The 18,802-nt window shown below is 40.0% G+C and overlaps 1 protein-coding gene across 1 annotated transcript in view; it reads left to right on the top strand.

Moving 5' to 3' along the window:
* The window catches only part of AOAH (acyloxyacyl hydrolase), a 161,897-nt gene that overhangs the window by 116,564 nt on the left and 26,531 nt on the right, over positions 1-18,802 (top strand). The window contains exons 10-16 of the mRNA XM_042475171.1: positions 1,064-1,112; positions 2,366-2,414; positions 3,478-3,572; positions 8,418-8,509; positions 12,414-12,496; positions 14,430-14,466; positions 16,554-16,628. Coding sequence (XP_042331105.1) covers positions 1,064-1,112; positions 2,366-2,414; positions 3,478-3,572; positions 8,418-8,509; positions 12,414-12,496; positions 14,430-14,466; positions 16,554-16,628 — 480 coding nt within the window. The remainder of the gene's footprint in view (positions 1-1,063; positions 1,113-2,365; positions 2,415-3,477; positions 3,573-8,417; positions 8,510-12,413; positions 12,497-14,429; positions 14,467-16,553; positions 16,629-18,802) is intronic.

Genomic DNA, 18,802 nt, shown 5'->3' with positions numbered 1-18,802 from the left:
TTTATAAAAAAGAATCCACGCTGTTTATACTATATTGCTGTATCTCTACCAGATATCCCATTTCTAGTTTTTGCCAATCCCAAACCACAAATATAATTTAAACAAGGACAGAATTAACCCTTTCCATATCCTGGAAACTCCTTAAAGTTCCTTTCAAGCAATGCTGGGTCATGATGTGACTTGCCCACAGTAAAACTACTGTACAAATCTAATCCTCCTTGTCAGTCACCATAAGGAGCAAGAGCCTACTTTTGGCTGCCATCTCAGTAATAGTTTTGTCCACTCTTAGGCTTTCATTGTACCTTTTGGCAAAGCTTGGAAATGTTACTTTTTTTCAACCACAACTCCCAGAATCCTCAAGAATACTACATGGGGGAATCTAGGAATTGCAGTAAAGAAAAACACACAATGTTTTCAAAGTTGGTCGGCCCACCTTATATTGGAGACTGAAATAATTACAACTTGCAGCACACATTCTGTTGCTTCTTCTTGGTTGCTTCTTAAGCATCTGTTATGTATTATCCATGGATTGGCACTTGACTCGCACAATGTTTTTTTTCCCTGACATTTTTGTAAAATGCATTTGATTACAGACATTTGTATAGTGAGCTAAGCCATAGATCTCTTGTGCCAGAGGTGCAAGAGGTACCTGTAACAAAATAACTAGTATGAGAAATGTAAATGTTTAGTAAACATAGAAACAATGCATTCTACAATGACTTCAGAATCTGAATAATCCTTGATGATGTGAGAGTAATAGCTAAAGAAACAGGACTCAATTGATGTAGTGATACTGGTTCAGCTACGTTCAAAGTTTTGAAGGGGAAGATTGCACGATCAACCACAGTGATTGCCATTTTATAACTTGTAGCAGTTTAGAAAAGGAGAACCCTCACCCACTACTGTCTGGAACAGTTATACTAGTGGGTTTCTATACACATTCTGAAAAGCCTAGAGCTAAAATATTTTACAAAATATATTTATATTTCCGTGTTAAAACAAGCTGTTTAATGCCTGCTTAAGTAACATCTGCAAAGCTGTTGCAATGCCCTTTCTATTTTAGCCCTGATGAGTGGGATGCAAAGCTGGATTCTAACTGTAATGGCATATGGGTAAGTTGCTGGTTATTCTACCATAATCTTTCTTACCTTTGACCTTCCTATTTTGGAATCAGCTTTTCGATTTTTAGGTCATGTATTTGTTAAAGAGTACATTTCTGCAAGCTAAGAATAACAAAACCATCAATGCCTCCACATAATATAATGGTGGGTCAGTCCTGTCACCAGTGTTGACCTTCCCAAATGCAAACCTTGAAAGGAGTTCTGTGGTTCCTGCCACTTGTTATTATTGAGATCACTATTTACCCAAATGCAGATGAGCAGAGATTTTGGTCTTCTCTTCTCTCAGTGACTCTAAAGCAACCAAGAGTGCTGCTTTTGTGCTGCTAATGGCATCAGAAAATCAGAATCCCAACTGGATGTCTGATGGGACGTGGATGCTTTAGTCTACACCTCTCTCAGGAGACCTGAAATATCTTGGTTTTCCAGGGATCTCCTTCATTACCTTAAAACATCCTTCTCCCCCAAAGTCTTGAGCAAGGCCTCTTGGTCAGAGATTCTAAGATCCAGTTAATGCTGCTTACAATTGTTATTTTATTGCTGCAAATTTAATCAGGTTGTGTAGAGCTGGATTTCTTCTGTGTAAGTTGTGGTTGATCTATTTCTTTATCTGAAAAAAAGATCCACCTTTTAATAAGGAAGAAATTATTAGTTTATATGGAGTATTAAGGAGAAACGTAGGTGCGGTACAAACTGCCATTTACTACGCGCTCTGCATGTACTAGGGTTAGAAAGGGCGTGTTCCTAGTACGCGCAGAGCACGTAGTAAATGGCGGCGCCTGTCCACATGGGTGCCGCCATATTTACGTCTCGAACGCACAGCGTCCGGATGTGGCATGGCAGAAGTGATGCCGCAAGTGCGCACCTCGCGGCGCCACTTCCGGGGCCCAAAAAGGAGCACCATTTTGGTATTCCTTTTTAGCTGCGAAGGGAAGCCTCGTGGTCTGGCCACTAGGTCTTCTCAGCTCAGCTAATGACAGCGGCGGCAGACCGACCGCTTTTGGGTGGTCTGTAACGCGCCAATGCTTCCTATTATAATTTCCTAACCTGGTCTTGGATTACAGTTTTCATAATCCTTAAAATGGGCAGAAGAACTGAACTGTTATCCAGCAAGAACTGCTTGTGCTTTGTTAAAAATGGTGGATTGTTTCTGCATTACCTAAAAGGAGATATAAAAAGCAGAAACTGATGAATGTCATAGGGAGTGTTTCAGAGTCACAAGTTAATTTTGTCTTCTCCCCTTTTAGGGTGTGGATCCAAAAGATGGAATTCCCTACGAGCAGAAATTCTGTAATGGTAATTAATTTTAAAAATAAAGCTGAGAAAATACTTGTAGAGTTTTTAGTTTATTGTTCAGATTCATTAAAATGTGTGTATCAGTTTTCTAAAACTATGCATGTATGTCTGTGTGCCTCTGTGTGTATGAGCAAATAGTAGGTCTATATTATAGGTATGTACTGTAGAATATAAACATACATAGGCATGCTATAAATAAATGTTATAAATAAATGATAAAATAATCCCATGATAGTTTTTACAAGGAAAAGATGATTGAATCAATATGATAATTTCAAAAGATGAAGGCAGAAAATGTAGTCATTAAAGCAAAGCACATTTGAGGCTTGCAATATATGCACACAGTTTGAACCATGTGCATGGTGTGAGATATCCATCATGTCATAAATTTGACTTTTATGATCTAAAATGCTGCAGTATTGCCATGATGAGGCTGGTTGAAATACATTGCAAATCACATTTTGCATCTTTTGTTCAGTTCAGTTATATAGCATCATGAAACTATTGGTAGGTAGTGGCTGAGCCCCTACCTGTACTGCCATTTCTCATTTATGAATTACATGTCATGAAATGCTATTAAACAATGTCCATTTCTAAAGGGTGGATGCCATGGAGCAGCCAGTGTTTATCAGCCTCTTGTGATTTTGCTTTAATAGTCCAAACTGAAGGCTATGCTTTCCGTACTCTGATTTAACTTAATGAATTTATTGAATGTATTGCAGATACTAAAATTTTATGTTTCTGCCAACACGGTCCACATTCAAGTACCAATGTGTGTCTTAAAACAATCCCAATAGAAATTTGTCTAATTTAGCATGCACTTTTTGTAAAACTGATTAATGCATCCGTTTCTTCCAAGTTATTTGTACTGCAGATGAAACTGAAAATCTTGTGCCATGCTTGCAAATGAACACAAATGGCCAATTCATTATTTTGATTGCTCTTTTTGCATTAATGCTGTTGCAGGGTTTTTAATGTGGCTGTGCCTTCTGCCACATATACCTTTGCAACATCAGAAAAGTCAATGAGTGTTTTAAAATTATTAATGAAATTCCTTCCTCAGGCACAGAGTCCAAGGGAGTCATTATTCTGGGAGATTCAGCTGCAGCTCACTTTCACATCCCTCCTGAATGGGTGACAGCATCACAGATGTCAAAGGTATGTCATTTTGCGCATTTCTGAGAATTTACTTTCTTTTCTGTGACGAAGGGTGCACAATGAGAATGAATGCAGAAATGGCCATTTAGTTTTCTGGGAACCATCACTTCATCTAGAAGTTTCCATGATAATAATATGTTATTACAATCCATTATGGGAAATGTTCAAAGTATATTTAATAGACTCAAGAGACTAGAAACTTAACTTTTAAAAAGGAGAAGATCTGTGCAGTTTATTGATACTGTAGATACGGATTGTTTCTCCCATGTGTCTCTTTTTTACTTATCTGATTTCAGTAGGGTTTTTTTTATTGCTAGCAATATTTTTTATTATTATTGTAAGTGGATCATTAGGATCAGAAAGTTAGAAAGGGAACTGAATTTTTTTTGAGGCTCCTAGAGAATAGACCCAGAAGCAGAGGACAGGTTGACACCCTAGTTTAGAAAGAGACCTTTAATCACACTTTTATAATTCCAGCATACTGGAAACTGTGGTTTAACTCTGGTTTTAGATACCAAGAGGTCCCTGCTGCAGCCAAACACATAAGAGGAAGACAGAAGGTCTTAAAACCTAAAACTTGTTAATATATAAACAAATCATAATTTCTTTGTGCAGACTGTTTATGTTGGAAGTGGAAGGTCCAACTTATGTTGGAAGGTCCAACGTCTCCCCAGGCAAGATAGACCATCCTTGAACCATTTCTTTCAGCACCTCCAGTTTGGACCTTCCCTGTAACTTAATTACAAATGTTTTGGGCTTAATGCTTCAATATTTTGGAGAGTGAGAAGCTGTGAAAGAGATTGAGAACTGCAATGCAGAAGTGATACGGATTAATTTTTAGACATCATAACAACATTCTTTCTCAAGCCAGATTTAGGGTGTGGTACTTGTGTGTGTTTGTATGTGTTGCAAAATGCACTCCAATACTATTTGATTAAAATTTTAACTTGTTAAAGAAAATGCAGAGATATTCACATTGGCTGTTAGAAAATTCATCACTTTTTTGGCCCCAAAGTGACCAAAAATGTTTGCAGAAGTGATATTTCCTTTTCCTCCTACAGCCATTGCCTCCATCTTTGTGGAGGAATGGAGTCTGCTCTGAGATTGTAGAATGGTTTGTGTGCTGCTGGAAGAAAGGGGAATCTTCCAGTATCCAGCTTGAATAATCAGATAATATACTCATTCAGATTCCTATCTCCTATTCCATACCTCTAGAAATGCCCTTCAGAATTAACTGTTTAAAAAAAATTAGAATGCATTCTTATACTCTTCACAAAAAGTAATATAATTTCCGCTCATTACATTACTTTCGAAATACAATTCTATTGCATCCTCATTTTAAAGAAAAAGAGGAGTCTATTACAGACAGTTATGTTATTTTAGTTCATTACTTCCAGTCTTTGGTTATGCATGAAAGCAGAGTGGAACTGCCTTTAGGTGACAGGGTGGGACTCTTTAGGGGGTTTTGCTATAACTCTGAGAGCACAGACTTGAGCCAAGCACATAATAGTGGCCGAGGTGAATTATAGCCAGGTTTACAAGGTTACTTGTTTCACCCTGTGAAGAAGGGTTAATCTATTAGCCTCCATGACTTTAGTAAAGCCAGTGAACCACAACCTTTGGAACGCTATGGAGCAGGCCCACAAAGGAAAGAATATAAAACCAGTGACTTATCTGTTACCATGTCAAACAGGGTCAGTTTGAGATAGGGATAGGAGGGCAGATAGGAATGGATTCAATCTTGAGAGTATCAGTTAGAACAGGGCCAGTTAGGAATAGAGAAGGACTTGGGTTAAGTCTTGAGAAGATCATTAGAGGGACTTTGGCTTGATGGGAGCGGAGAGCGTGGAAAGAGTTCAGGGAAAAGTGTGCTTGGAGCCAGTGAAAAGCTAGTTGTTTAACTTGTGTATTATACAATAAACCTTTACTATTTTGTTCTTTACCTCTGCATCTAGATATATATTAATTTGAGAGTTAATGAGGGGAACTGGTCACATTTAACAAACCGAACCTAACACTAACCACATCTCCTTGTTCAGTGTAGTGATCACCTTGGGATCTGAGTAGCAGATCCAGGGAGGGAACTTAAGGATAAAGGGGCAAGGTTAATGATAGGAGCCTAAGGAAGCCTAAGGAACTACAGGGGCAATCTGGACAGAAGATCTGTCACACACCCCCATTGGGCATCCTTTTGGATAACCTGCATGTTCAAGAACAAATATACATATGAGTTACTGCAGATTAGATATGCTCATCCAAGACAAAATAAAATCCTGGTCAGTGAAATTAGTTAAATATAATATTTGACAGGTGAAAGGAACTGAGAGCTAAACTTATTGGGGTGTTAATAATAATTTAGTTTGTTCCTGAGTGCAAGCTTTTTCAGTCAGGTAGGGCTGATCTTCTGTTTTTTACAAAGAAAGTCCCACCCCATCCCCCCCACCCCAAATATGAATTGCAGACACAGGGGCAAGAGAAGAGTGTCCAATCTACCTAAGCCCTCCCTACCACCTCAGTAAGGAATGGATCGGGGTTATCTGCATAGGCAGTTTGTGAAAGAAAACTCTGGTACCTAACAGGAAAGTATGTGAATAAAATTATATGCAGTTTGTCCCCAAGGTCGAAAGCTTAGCAGCCATGATCACTATTTTGTGTTTTAATTGCCGTTTCCCTTGCTGCATAAAATTAGCATTGTTTTCAGATTTCATTTTCTCTTTTGAGAGCCCACAAGATTAAAATATTCTAGATTAGCAGTTGTTTTTCTTTGCTAATGCTTTATGAGAAATGATTATAGAAATGACACTGATGATAGAGCAGGTGATGAATATAATAAATCAGAGGCAGTGACAATTGGTATTAGCATGCCTAATACATAAGGTAACAATACTGGTGATGATGGCATTCAAAGACAATGGAGCATGATCAAGTTAACACTTAGAAATGTCATCATTTCTTTTACAAAGCTTGGCTGACCACATTGCCCAAGTTCTACACAAATATTTTTCTCTCTATGCAAATGCCTGTTGATCTATTTTTAAGTGGCATTTTGGTGCTATGCCTTGCGCTATGTGCTCTGATCTTAGACCTAGAGGACGATGAGGAGGATGACAAGGAGGACTTGGCTCCTCAGGTGTAGGAGGAACCTGAGACTGTGCCAGGACCCAGTTCTCCCCTGTCATGTCCCAGCTCTCCTCTCCCAGCCCCAGTGGATTTGGCTCAGCCAGACCCTAGCTTTGTGGGATCTCCTTTAGTAGAGCCTGGGGCTCAGCAGACCAGCCTTGCCCAGTAGAAGTGCCAGACTTGGGAGATATAGAGCAGCAGAGCATTGAGGTTCCTACCTTTAGCCAGAGGAGATCAGAAAGGGCGTGCCTTTGGCGTTCCAAGAGGCTTGCTGAGAAGTGCTCGCTAGGCAGTCAGCAGCTGTGATAAGGGAGCTAGATATAAGACACCTGGCAGACGCTGAGCTCTCTTGCCAGAGACTATTACTTCTCATTAGTGAATGCTGCTTGATCTGACTCTTGGCTTCCTAGACCCTTGACTGCCTTTGAATCTTTGACCTCGGACTGGACCCTTGACCAACCCTCTAGTACTGTTGACCTCAGACTAGACTAGTAGTGTGGCTCTCTGTAATCCTGAACTTTGGACTGACTAGTGGTTTATTCTATTGAACGTTGTTTGGCATTGGGAAGGAACTGCTCGGCGTGTTTATCTTGCCCAGCAGGCTCTTATCAGCCACGTGAGTGTCTGTGTTGGCAGCATTCCCAGACAGTAGTCATGAAAAGAACAAGGCTGGCCTTTCTATGCAGCAGAGTGAGGCGAATGCTTCAAGAAGTATTTTGAAGTGGAGGTGCAGAGTAGTAGAAAGATGTGGAAGAGCAGAGAGCTGTATGGAGCACAGTTTGTTGTACACCTTTAGGTGCAGTGCAAGATGCTGCAGGTGTCATCACTGTTGAAGTAAAATCTAACATCCAGCCCTGCCAGCTTATGCATAAGGCATGAGATGAGTTTGCAGTTGCCATCTTGCCCTCTGCAGTAGACAGCAAGATGCCTTGGGCCAACCTTGAAAATGGCAGTGATCTGGGACTTGTGTTTGCTCAACCCTGAAATCTGCTTTAAATATCAAGCTTCTGCCTTGGAATACACAAAGTACTGAAGCTAAAGGTAGAACTTATTATTTATGTATTGATTACATTTATATCTCTCTGTTTTTCCCAAGATGAAACTCAAGGCAGTACTGTATTTGCAGAACTCCAATGTGACCTGATATCCAGATAGTGATCTATCTCAAACCTACATAGCATCAGCAGGGTTGCTGCATCAGATGTCTTCATTTGTATCAAGTGCTTCTATGATGGCCTGTGTATAATTTCACCAGAGTTTAACTAACAGCATCTCATATTGTTAATGGTGTGCAGAAAAACCACCTCTTTCAAGGCAATCACATTGACCTAGCACCAGCCTTTCTACTCTGTGAGAGCAGTCTGCAATTCCTCTACCTCCACCCATTGTTGAAATATAGTCACGTCATGCTGTAAAATGGCTGGAATAGCTCTAAGCCATGGAAGCAGGCATGGTCTCCTCAAGACCCACCTGATCTCCAGCAATAAAGCCATGTGGGAAAAGGTCTGTGTCTTGCTCCCAGCCCCACCCCAATAAATACATTCAAATTTCCTGTTAAACCGATGCCTGATGTGTAATTACAGATAATTCACAGTATTCAGGTGGATTAAAGTTATGAACAATATTTTCAGCTGCTGAAACCTCTTCATTCGTGTTAGCTAATAAATAACAAACAGTTTGTTGTGAGAAGGCAAAACCACTCTTATTTATTCACCTTCTTTTCAGAAGGCCTTTTCCAACCTTCTTGAGGCATTGACCAATGAGCTTGACTGGCCTCAGTTTTCAGAAGTCACTGGATTTCTCAACTCCACCATTGGGTAAGCAAATAGCAACTAAAGCCTCAGGTCTGAATGAATGAAAGAATGCTGGAGAGAGAGCTCTGTGTCCCATGGAAAGTAGTGAAATGTTGCTAAAGTCTTCTAAAAATGATTTGAGGTGAAAAATGGCCACTCCTTCTGAAGATGGATTGGGGCCACGGCAACCACACGATGGGACCCCAATTCACCTTGAAGCCAGCCCCAAAAGAAGCGGCAAAGATCCGCTACATTTTGGGCTGGAAAAAAACAGGCTTTTCTGGCTCTGCCGCAGCCTGAAACAGGCATCAAGCTGCTCCGGGGTGTGCTGTGTATAAATGCTGCACCTCCAGAGAGCCTTGAAGCTGCCTATATTTGGGCAACCGGGTAGCTTCCCACCAGCTTCAGGGCATCATTACTCAATATTGAGACCCTATTGATGGGTTTTGCCCATCAATGAAAAGGAATATTTTATTGAATGGAATACAAGGCAGCAGTAGGACTGACATCACATCCTGTGATAAATATTGGCCAAAGCTGCCTTTATCCTGTTAAAATTGACTATGATGTATATATACCCTTGATTTTAATATTTTAATATTTTTGAATTGTATGTTTTTAGATAATGATGTTGGATTGTAAACCATATTAATATGTGTTAATTAGTTTTAATGTGCTATTTTATCTCTTAATGTATCCGTTTTACCGATTGTACACCGCTTTGATCTATAGGAAAAGCGGTCTATAAATAAACAATTTATTTTTTAATTTATATTTATTTTATTATTATTATAATCTTGTTTAACTCTTACAAATTAGAACTCAAAAATTCAAATTTCTTTGTGAAGCAGCCCTTCACTCTACACATTGATACTAGTCCTACTTAAATTAGCTGTTTTAATTAGCTGTGTTTCATCCAGGTGGGTTTTCCCCACAGAGGTTAATTTGGTAATTAACCATCTTAATTGCTTCCCATTTGTTTAATTTTACTATTGAGTACCTTTTGCATGTTACTATTCTGAAACAGCATCTTCTTTTAATCTTTACAATCTATTATGTCTTCTAGTCCCACATCTGTCCACTTTTATAGAATGACAAAGCAATGTTTAAAGATATGGTTGGCTTGGTCTGATTATCTCTTAAGCATTGATTTTTGTTTCAAAGACAATATTGTTCAAGTTTCTGATTTCTAGATAGTGTATTTATTCCTCTAACTTCATTGCTAGATTTTTTTCTTCTCCTTTTGGATCCCATAAGTAGCTATATTTTAGTTCTTTGTTTGTGGAGGATTCAGTTGGAAACGATATTCATTCTCTATAAATATTACACTGTTAAAGAATTGTGGTTGCCTAGTTTACTTTTCTGTGCTTTCTACCTATTGGGGCTGTCAGATGTAAGAAGTCATTTAAAGGATGACCCAGACTCTCTAGTGATTCAAAGCTTTTATCACAGTTGTATCTTGATTTTCTCCATAATCCACAACAGCATGATATTGCTCAGTCTCGGCCATCTTGATTACATGGAAAAATATTCTCCACAGTCTTAACAGTAAAGCCAGTAAATCACTTAAACTTTTGTGTTGCATAAAAAAATGTCTTTTGCAAATTTATTTCTTTATTTCTTCCTTTTGAGCTCCATAATTTCAGGTACAACATTTTGGATGAGTAAAAGATCATTTTACTCATCCAGTTTTTCACCACTACATCCTTTTGATATGAGCCCACTGTAGGACAGCTGGGGTTTTACAGTAGTCTGTGGACAGAACTCATCTGCACTTCATTGAGTGACTGCCTAGATGCAGGATGTGGAAAGCAAATCTCTCAGACATACAAAACTTTTTAAGTGCCAAAACTTTAGTCAGCCATCTTCAAAGGTGTGGAATAAACTGAGCCATCCATCCCAACCCCAAAGAATACCTTAATCAAGGATATCACTAAGGGATGCAGGGTGGATGGGCTGCACCAGGTGACCCTAAATGGAGGTAACACCACTGCTCCTCAGACGAAACACGCTGTGGCATTTGTTCGCCTGTCTCTTTAAAATGCTGGAGCACATGCTCAGGCTGTGGGCATGATACTGCCATTTGTAGGTGTAATTTTAATTTTGGTAGCTGTTTATGTCACAAGTATTGCCATTACATTCAGTGATATACCAGAATTATGATTTATGAATAAGATTAGTACAAAAAATTACTAAGGATTCTGTACAGTATGGGAGAAAGTCAATGAGGAGAGTGATACTATGAGTTACTGCACTGGGTGACACCAGCCCTACTGACACCACTGATCTTAATCAGTAGTTTTCACCAGGCAATGGTGAATTACCCTTCTACAGAGAACTACTTAAAAACTGCAAGTCATCAACACACCACTGCAAGTTATCACCATATCTGGTGATTTCTTTCATAGAAGTTAGAGTTTATATGTTTAATAGGATTATGTCTCAGATGTGTTTATACCTCTATTGCTCAAATTTAGAATAAGTTCTAAATCCTCATTTAAGTCATCTAGCTAATTAGTGTGTGGTACTCTATTTCCTCTTCTTCTCCTTACTATTCTACCTTTATAGTTAAAGCATGTTCATGGAGTTATGGCCATGATCCATGAATTTAGAGTTCACACTCCTACTAAATATTCCTCTGTAATCCTTGGATAGCAACGAAGTTATGAAGCTGATGGGGGGAGGGGAATATAAACATCAGAAATGCCAATGTGGTATACATCATCATATGATGTAGAAGTACATGCTTGTGCCTAACATATACTGTGGTCTCTTGTTATCCCCTGAGGTTTGGTTCCAGCCCCCCCCCCCCCCGGGTAACCAAAACAGTGGATGCTCAAGTCCCATTAAATACAATGGCATAGTAAAATGGTGTTCCTTATATAAAATGGAAAATCAAGGTTTGCTATTTGGAATTTATACTTTTTTGAATACTTTCAAGCTGTGGATGCTTGAATCCATGGTGTATAAAGAGGGCCGACTGTATAAATTGGCAAGTTACTGTAAGCTAAATCAGCATCAGTCTTACCTTGAGTATACCCACTGAAGCAAAAGGGTCTAAAGTTAGTTGTAACAAAGTCTCATTCATTTCAATAGCTATGCTTTTGGTAGGGCCGACAATGAGTTTAGCCATACGCAAAGAACGATGTGTAGGATTTATGCTTTCCGCAGCACGCCTCTGAAGATGTTCATACTAAAAGGGATGTGCAACATGAGAAAAGCAAACCTTTGTCCATTATATAATCATTCTTCCTTGTCAGTGTACATGCTTGGCCCCATTTGCTAGTTCTGAGAAATTCTGGTATATTAACTAACAGCTTAGACCTAAAAATAAATGAGCAATGACGGCATTCCATAACTTCCCAGAGCTAGCATTTCCATTGATTCAGGCAGAGAACTGAGAAAAGTGGCTCTTTCTCTCTTTATCCACCACTTGCCTGCTGCTAACCTGCCCCAGCCCCAATCTGTCATATGAGGCTGGGCTTTGAGAATACTCCCATCATGTAGCTGCAGCAACAAAAACTGTATAACTTTTATCAGTAATTGTCAGTTCTCAGTAAATCAGTAATTGTCAGTTCTCAGTAAACAAACAAACACACACTTGGGTGCAAAAAAACAACCAGATTCAAATCACTGGTCCTCAGTGAAACTCATCAGCTGGCCTTTCACAAATTGTTATTTCTCTACCTGACCTGCCACATAGCATTGCAGTTAGGTTAAACTGCTGTTCTGAGCTTGTGGTGGGAAAAGAAGGATGTAATAAATATGCTAAGTCACAAAAGTTCTCTCAAAATAGGAAATGAGCTACAAGTTGTGGCAGTGGCAGCAGCAGGAGGAAGAGGAGATGGTGGTTGTAACATTACTGTTCTCAGCCTGTTATTGATACACTGTGAATTCGCTAACAAGGATTTTGTTGTCTTCCTTTCAGGGGATGGACAGAATCATTGTATCTACAGCTGCGCAAAAGAAACCGTTGTAACCACCGAGATTACCAAAACCTTTCTAAAAATGGTACCTTTTTCTCATTTCTCACTAGCACTGGTGCATCTCCATTAACCGCAAGTAGAAGCTGTGACATTGTGAGGCTGGGAGAGGGGAGGAAGTTGGGGATGGGTGGGACCCAGAAGCTCACTACCATACAAACCTGCAGATTCTGTTTGTTGAAAAGAACTGTACTTCAGTGATAGCACACAAGATTTGCATGCAAAAGAATAAAATGGTCGGTTTAGTCCCTGGCATCTTTAAGCAAAGCTGAGATAGCCCTTGCCTGAGGCCCTGGAAGTTGCTCTCAGTCATTGAAGACCAGATGTAAACATATGACCCTCCAGATGTTGCTGGGCTGCTATCACCGTAGCCAGCAGAGCAAGGGACGATGGAGTCACAGTCCAGCAGCATCTGGAGGGCAAATTATCTGTATACCTGGAGTAGATAGATGAGTAATGGTCAATGGCCTGGTACAAACAAGTGCTTTGTGGCATATCAGCAGCGATTTTAGGATTAGGGAGTGTGCAGCAACCGCAAGCCCCCGAACCCTAATACATATGGGTGGTGCCATCTTGACACAGGATCGTCCATCCGGCATGCATGTCCATGACGTGTCTTGTGTGATGCATGCAAACAGCGTGGTGCACAGGACATGTCACCGCAATGCCCCAGGGTGCTAATGGCACCTTGGCGGCATCATGAGAAGGAGCTGTCCTTTTTGTAGCAGATAGTTGCCACAGCCATGCGGTTGCTGTGACAATGATCCAGAGAAGATAGGGACCGGCCTAATATAGCATAAAGAAGCTTCCTATGTCCCTAAGGAAACAAGAGAACTTGGAAACTGGGCTGTATTCGGGCAGCAAATTAGGCAGCAAAAATGTTGCAATAATATCAGGATGCTGCCCGAATTGAGATTTAAGCTGGGTAGAGGTAAATCGATTTATTAAGCCATGGGATAAGCTCCAGCATCACTGCCTGGCAGCACCCATTGGCAAAGCACTCACATACACATACATTGTCCACTCAGGATTACAAGCTTGTCTGTGAGGCAAGGATCCTTTGTTCTTTACTATCTTATACAGTCAGCCCTTCTTATACACAGGTTTTTTATACATAGATTCAAGCATCCACGGTTTTAAAATGTTCAAAAAAAGTATAAAATTACTTTGATTTTCCTTTTTTTTTTTTTAATAAGGGACACCATTCTGCTATGTCATTATATTTAATGGGACATGAGCATACACAGATTTTGTTATACACAGGGGATCTTACCCTTTCCTACAAAGCTTCTAAAAGCATCATGTCACCCACCCTATAAAGTGTGGGCCCAAGAAAAGTGGGAAAAGATGCCCATGCCAACTACGAAGTTGTCTATCTCATCTCTAGGTGTTTGGAAGAACTGGAACATGTTATCTTTTAGCATGAATTGCCATCCCTCCTCCCCTCTGTACCATCAGGGCTAAGGAGACCTTTCCTTGACCCATTCCCACAACAAGGCCTATGAATTTTTACTATTACTTTTGCTAAAGCTACAAAACCCAAACCATAACAAATGAAAGCAAAAATGTGGAAGTTCTCAATAACCTGAATTGCTATATAAATAATTCCAAGACATAATGTAGGATCAATTTTTTGTCTTGTTTTATTTCTGAACTCCATCCTACTTCTCAGGTCAGCTCTTTCATTTCACTAATTTCTCACATTTCAGACTTGCAAACTTATGCTAATACTGGACGACAAGTATTGCCACCCTAAAAGCACCCTTGCCATTACACATCCAGCAAATATGCTGACTGCAAGTGAGGGGGGAAAGCACAATTAGACTTAAATCCCACTGGAATTAGTGAAAACTGTGACTTTTTCATTGGAGTTTAAGCGTGATGGTATTCGATGCATTTATTAGTCATCTTTGATTTAGTCATGTTAAATTTACTTTAGTTTATTGTTTGGCATCATTTAGGTGGCTCTTCAGAAAATGTTCTTGAATTACTGGAAAGGTAAGTTATTAACCAGGAATTTGAACAGTTGAAATAGTTAGTTGCAGATTAGTGTAACATCCTGTCACTATCCAGTACTGTTATTAGGGAGTGCTGGGTGTGGGGATCACACCGGGTGATACCCTGGAGGGGTGCCACCCAGTAGGGTGATACACCTAGAGGGACTGGCAAGGCTACTAGGCTAGCAAAAAAGGGTGCTTTCTTGCTTGCCCAGCAGCCACACCAGACCCTCTGGAGGCCACCTCACCACCCCTCTCAGTCGCGGCAGCTGTTGGGGGGTAGTAGTGACTTCAGAGTCATGTGCGGCAGCAGCTAATCAGGATTCAGAAGGCCAAAGGGGACAGTGGTCTGGCTGAGGGGGGCAAGACAGTTTCGCCCCCAAACATACCGGGTGACACCAACCTTAGTGATGCCATTGTCACTACCAACACAATTCCTACTGTAGCAATGGGTCCTTCTAGGGGGAATTTTAATTAGCTCAGTTATTTAATGGGTTGTGCGACAAACAACCCTTTTGGAATCGTTTCCCATTTTTATACAGAGGTTGCTGGAATAGAGGAATGCAGGCAGAACTCTTGAAATGAACTGTATTTTATTAAAAGGGAAAAAACACACACATTCACATACATACAAGCACACACATTCACACACGTGAGCTATGGAATGATAGGACAGGCTTCACTTAAGGGGATAATTACCTTCAGTGCTTCAAAGATGCGATGTCATGATGAATGTAGAACTCAGCTGCTTCTTGGAGGGCAGTATGAGTTGGAACCAGTTTGAAATACAGGGAGACATGAGGTTCCCCCTGAAACTCCAAGCTAGCTCCTTCCTTCCTTCTTCTAATAAAGAAAATTTAAGATCTTTTATAGGATAAAACTAGTTTCAGGCAAAGATTGTGTATCATACACATCAAAGGCCAAATCTGCATGGTAAAGGATCACAAAGACAAAGTTTCTAAGATGGGGAATAGAATTGTAAATTAACTCTCTGGGGCTTGGGTGCAAGAAACATCATGCTGTAAATCAGCTCCCTCTTCCTGTCTTCTGGAAGTGTGAGTTCTTCCCTATTGCATCTCCCAAACTGTCTGATTGACCTCTATTTCAAAGCTCACTTTTGGGGCCATGCCAGCTTGGCTATGTGACCAGGTGGAATAAGCCTCATGGCTGCTTGCAGTCAGAGTACATTCAGGGCCATGGTAAAGGAACACACCCACAAGGAAGACCATTTTCATAGCATTTCTCCTAACATTACAGATTTTCAGTAGGAACAAATGGCTGAATGTGTTATTATTTTTGCACAAAGTCTTGCACATACGTTTCAGTTACTGTGTCCTATTGTTTTCTTACACTTGGTTTGCCTTGAAAACAGGATGAATGGTTCTGAACAATTTTAAGTTATTTACTTAAAAAATGCTAAAGGAGAGAATTGGCAAAATGCAAGATTCCAGTGTGTGTGTGTGTGTGTATAGAATCCTTCATCAATGCTCCATGGGCGATTTCAATCTAAAGGTGCATTTAGAACCATCTGTGTGCTTTGTACACACAAGTGGATTGTTAGAAAGTAAAGAAGAGCCATTTTTACTTTGAATGTCCATTCCCTATCAGTGAGGGAGTGAAGCAGACAGGAAAGTGTTAGCTCTCTCTTCCATTTTACCCTGCAGAGCGTAAAAAAATGGGTCATGCAGAAAACTAGGTTGCCTCCTTTCATACTAGGAATCTTTTAAATCTTTTAAACTCATCCAAATGCATGACTCTCACCATTCACTCTGATAAAGTTTGAGAGCCCAATATATCTTTTACAAGAGCCACTCGCATCTTTTTTTTTCTTGTACATGTTTGTGGGAAGAAAATGCTATATTAAGCCAAAGGCAGTTGCCATTAGTAAACCATGTGTCTTTGACGATCGTAACTAACACTCTCATCTTGCAATTGCATATATTTGCTGTAAATGACTATGAATGTACTTTTCCATTCGTAAGTTCAGCGTAACAGGAACATCCTGTACGTTACTATATTTATAGAGAGAATTGTCTTCCAAGATTTGTGTTAACACTCAGATTTCTTATCTATTTTTTTCATTTTTAGCTTGGCAAGGAATCAACAATTTGACAAGCCTGCAGTAGTTATCTTTGCAATGATTGGGAATGATGTCTGCAATGGGTAAGGTTTTGAGGAAAAGGAACACAGAATGTATCTAGCTAAAGACCATTGGGAAACCCCTTACTCACTCTGTAGCTGCAGCACAGTTTCCCAGTCTGCAGCAGCTCCAGTAACACCAGACTCATTATGGTGATATTGGAGTAACCCAGAAGAAAAAGAGCTATTTAAGGCAGCCCTGCCTTTACTTGGCCTTCTTTGCCATTTCTACTCATGAGGGACATTTGCAGCTGTTAGCTGCATGGTTTGTATTCTTCTCTCTTCACAGCCAGTACTCGCCACTCATCTGTTGTGTCATTTGCATGGGAGGACAATTTTATTGCACTACAGTTTGAAATAAAGCCATCTTAACATCACACCATTTGGAGGGTGGAAACAGATCCTGAAAGCAACTGACAGAGGACTTTATTGCATTACCTTTGGTGCCTGACTTACCTCTTCCAAATTGGGCTCAAATTCTAAAGTTACGCTGATTTTATAGCACACTTCTGATTTGGAAAAAATGTCCACCGAAGCAACTTACGGGGCCCAAATTCAACAGGGAACAGGAAGCCATTTTGAGGGAAATGTCCATGTGATAAAATCAGTGTAACTTCCGAATTTGAGCCCAGTTTGGAAGACGTAATTTGGACACTAGAGGCGGTACGATAAAATCCAAAGATACGAACTGGCCAAGTAGGCCAGTGAACATTATATTGTGTCATAATGTGGCAGATGGTCATACTAAGGCTGTTATACTGCCAATCTCAGGAGAGTCTCAAAAAATGAAATGAGGTGTGGACAATATTCCCCTTGTAAAGTCTTCCCCCACCAGTTTGGAGGGTCCCATATTCTCTCAGCCCCAGCCTGCAATTTCTGACAACACAATATACAGTGCAAAGAATCCAGCTTTGATAGGACCTAATATGCTACAGATATGAAGTGTATCATGTGAAGCTGTACCTGTAATAGAGAGAATCCCAGAGATTAATAATAACATGAGAGGGGGATCTTTTGTAGTCCTCAAATGGATGCCCAGCATAAGCTTGAGGAATACAGCCTGTTTACCTTTCAGAAAGAAAGAAAGAAAGATGGATGACTGGGTCATAGTTATGATTTGGCCAAAAATTGCTGGCCGGTATACCATCCTCAAGATCTTGGAGCAGCAGGAGGTTTGGGCATGGAATGGAATGTGGAAAGCTGTGATGACTGGGATTTTCAGCTATTGTCAGATGTCTCTCCCAAGCTGGGAAGCCACAATGCCAACCCACTTTGGCACAAAGCACGCTCTTCTCTGATTGCATTGGGAGGGAACTTTCCAAAATTCATATATCCTTCTTTCCCATGCTCAGCACTTGAATGGGGGGGGGAGTAGTTGAGTAAAATTATGGATGGCACTTTTTCATGTGTCTTCATTTACATAAGACTTTTAGTGCAGGCATTTGATTTATATTTAAATGAAATTTAACATAATACTAATGGTTAGCATTTTCCCCTTGCTAATGCAAATGCAACTGCATTACTTTTTCTTAGTTTATTAACAATTGACTAAACAAATTAACCCTTTCTTATTAACTTTCCTGTCCACGGATATGAAGCATTTGATCTGCTAAAGCCCATACCAGTGCCGCCTTTAACTTTAAATCCACCCTTGGGATTAATGCCATCCAAAACTTTGCTGACTGTCACAGGGCAATAGGATACTACTGACATTTCTCTTGCCCAGTCTTACCAGCAGAGATGTGATTCTGGGAATACTGAGCTGTGAGTTTATTTTTCAGGAGTTAATACTGGGTGGACTGAAACAGAAGCATTGAACTGAAATCAGTTTTTTAAAAGAGTGTTTTGTTTAATGGCTAATGGTATTTAACATTGCACTCTTCTGTATAAACCTACTAATCAGATATCTGAAGTCATTTTGATGGAATCAATAAAGCCTCTTGGTGTAATTCAGGCCTTTGTGTTGAAAAAAGACAGAGCAGTATTCTGCATACTGCAGAATTATGCCTCAGCCAAAGCACAGTTTAAAATGCCAGTATTTCATGCCAGTGTGGCAAGTGAGAGATTGAGAAAGGCAGACATTTGTAGGTGACTGAGATAATGAAATTGGCAGTCTTTCCTAGTACAACTCAAATTGCAACAGCCAAATGAGAAGGATGTGCAGAAATATAGACAGATGGTACATATCTCACAGAGTA

Source organism: Sceloporus undulatus, chromosome 6 (genome assembly GCF_019175285.1).
Source record: "Sceloporus undulatus isolate JIND9_A2432 ecotype Alabama chromosome 6, SceUnd_v1.1, whole genome shotgun sequence".
In the NCBI taxonomy this organism is placed as follows: Eukaryota; Metazoa; Chordata; class Lepidosauria; order Squamata; family Phrynosomatidae; genus Sceloporus; species Sceloporus undulatus.
Note: the sequence above shows the minus strand (reverse complement) of the source record. Positions and strands in the feature narration are given on the sequence as shown.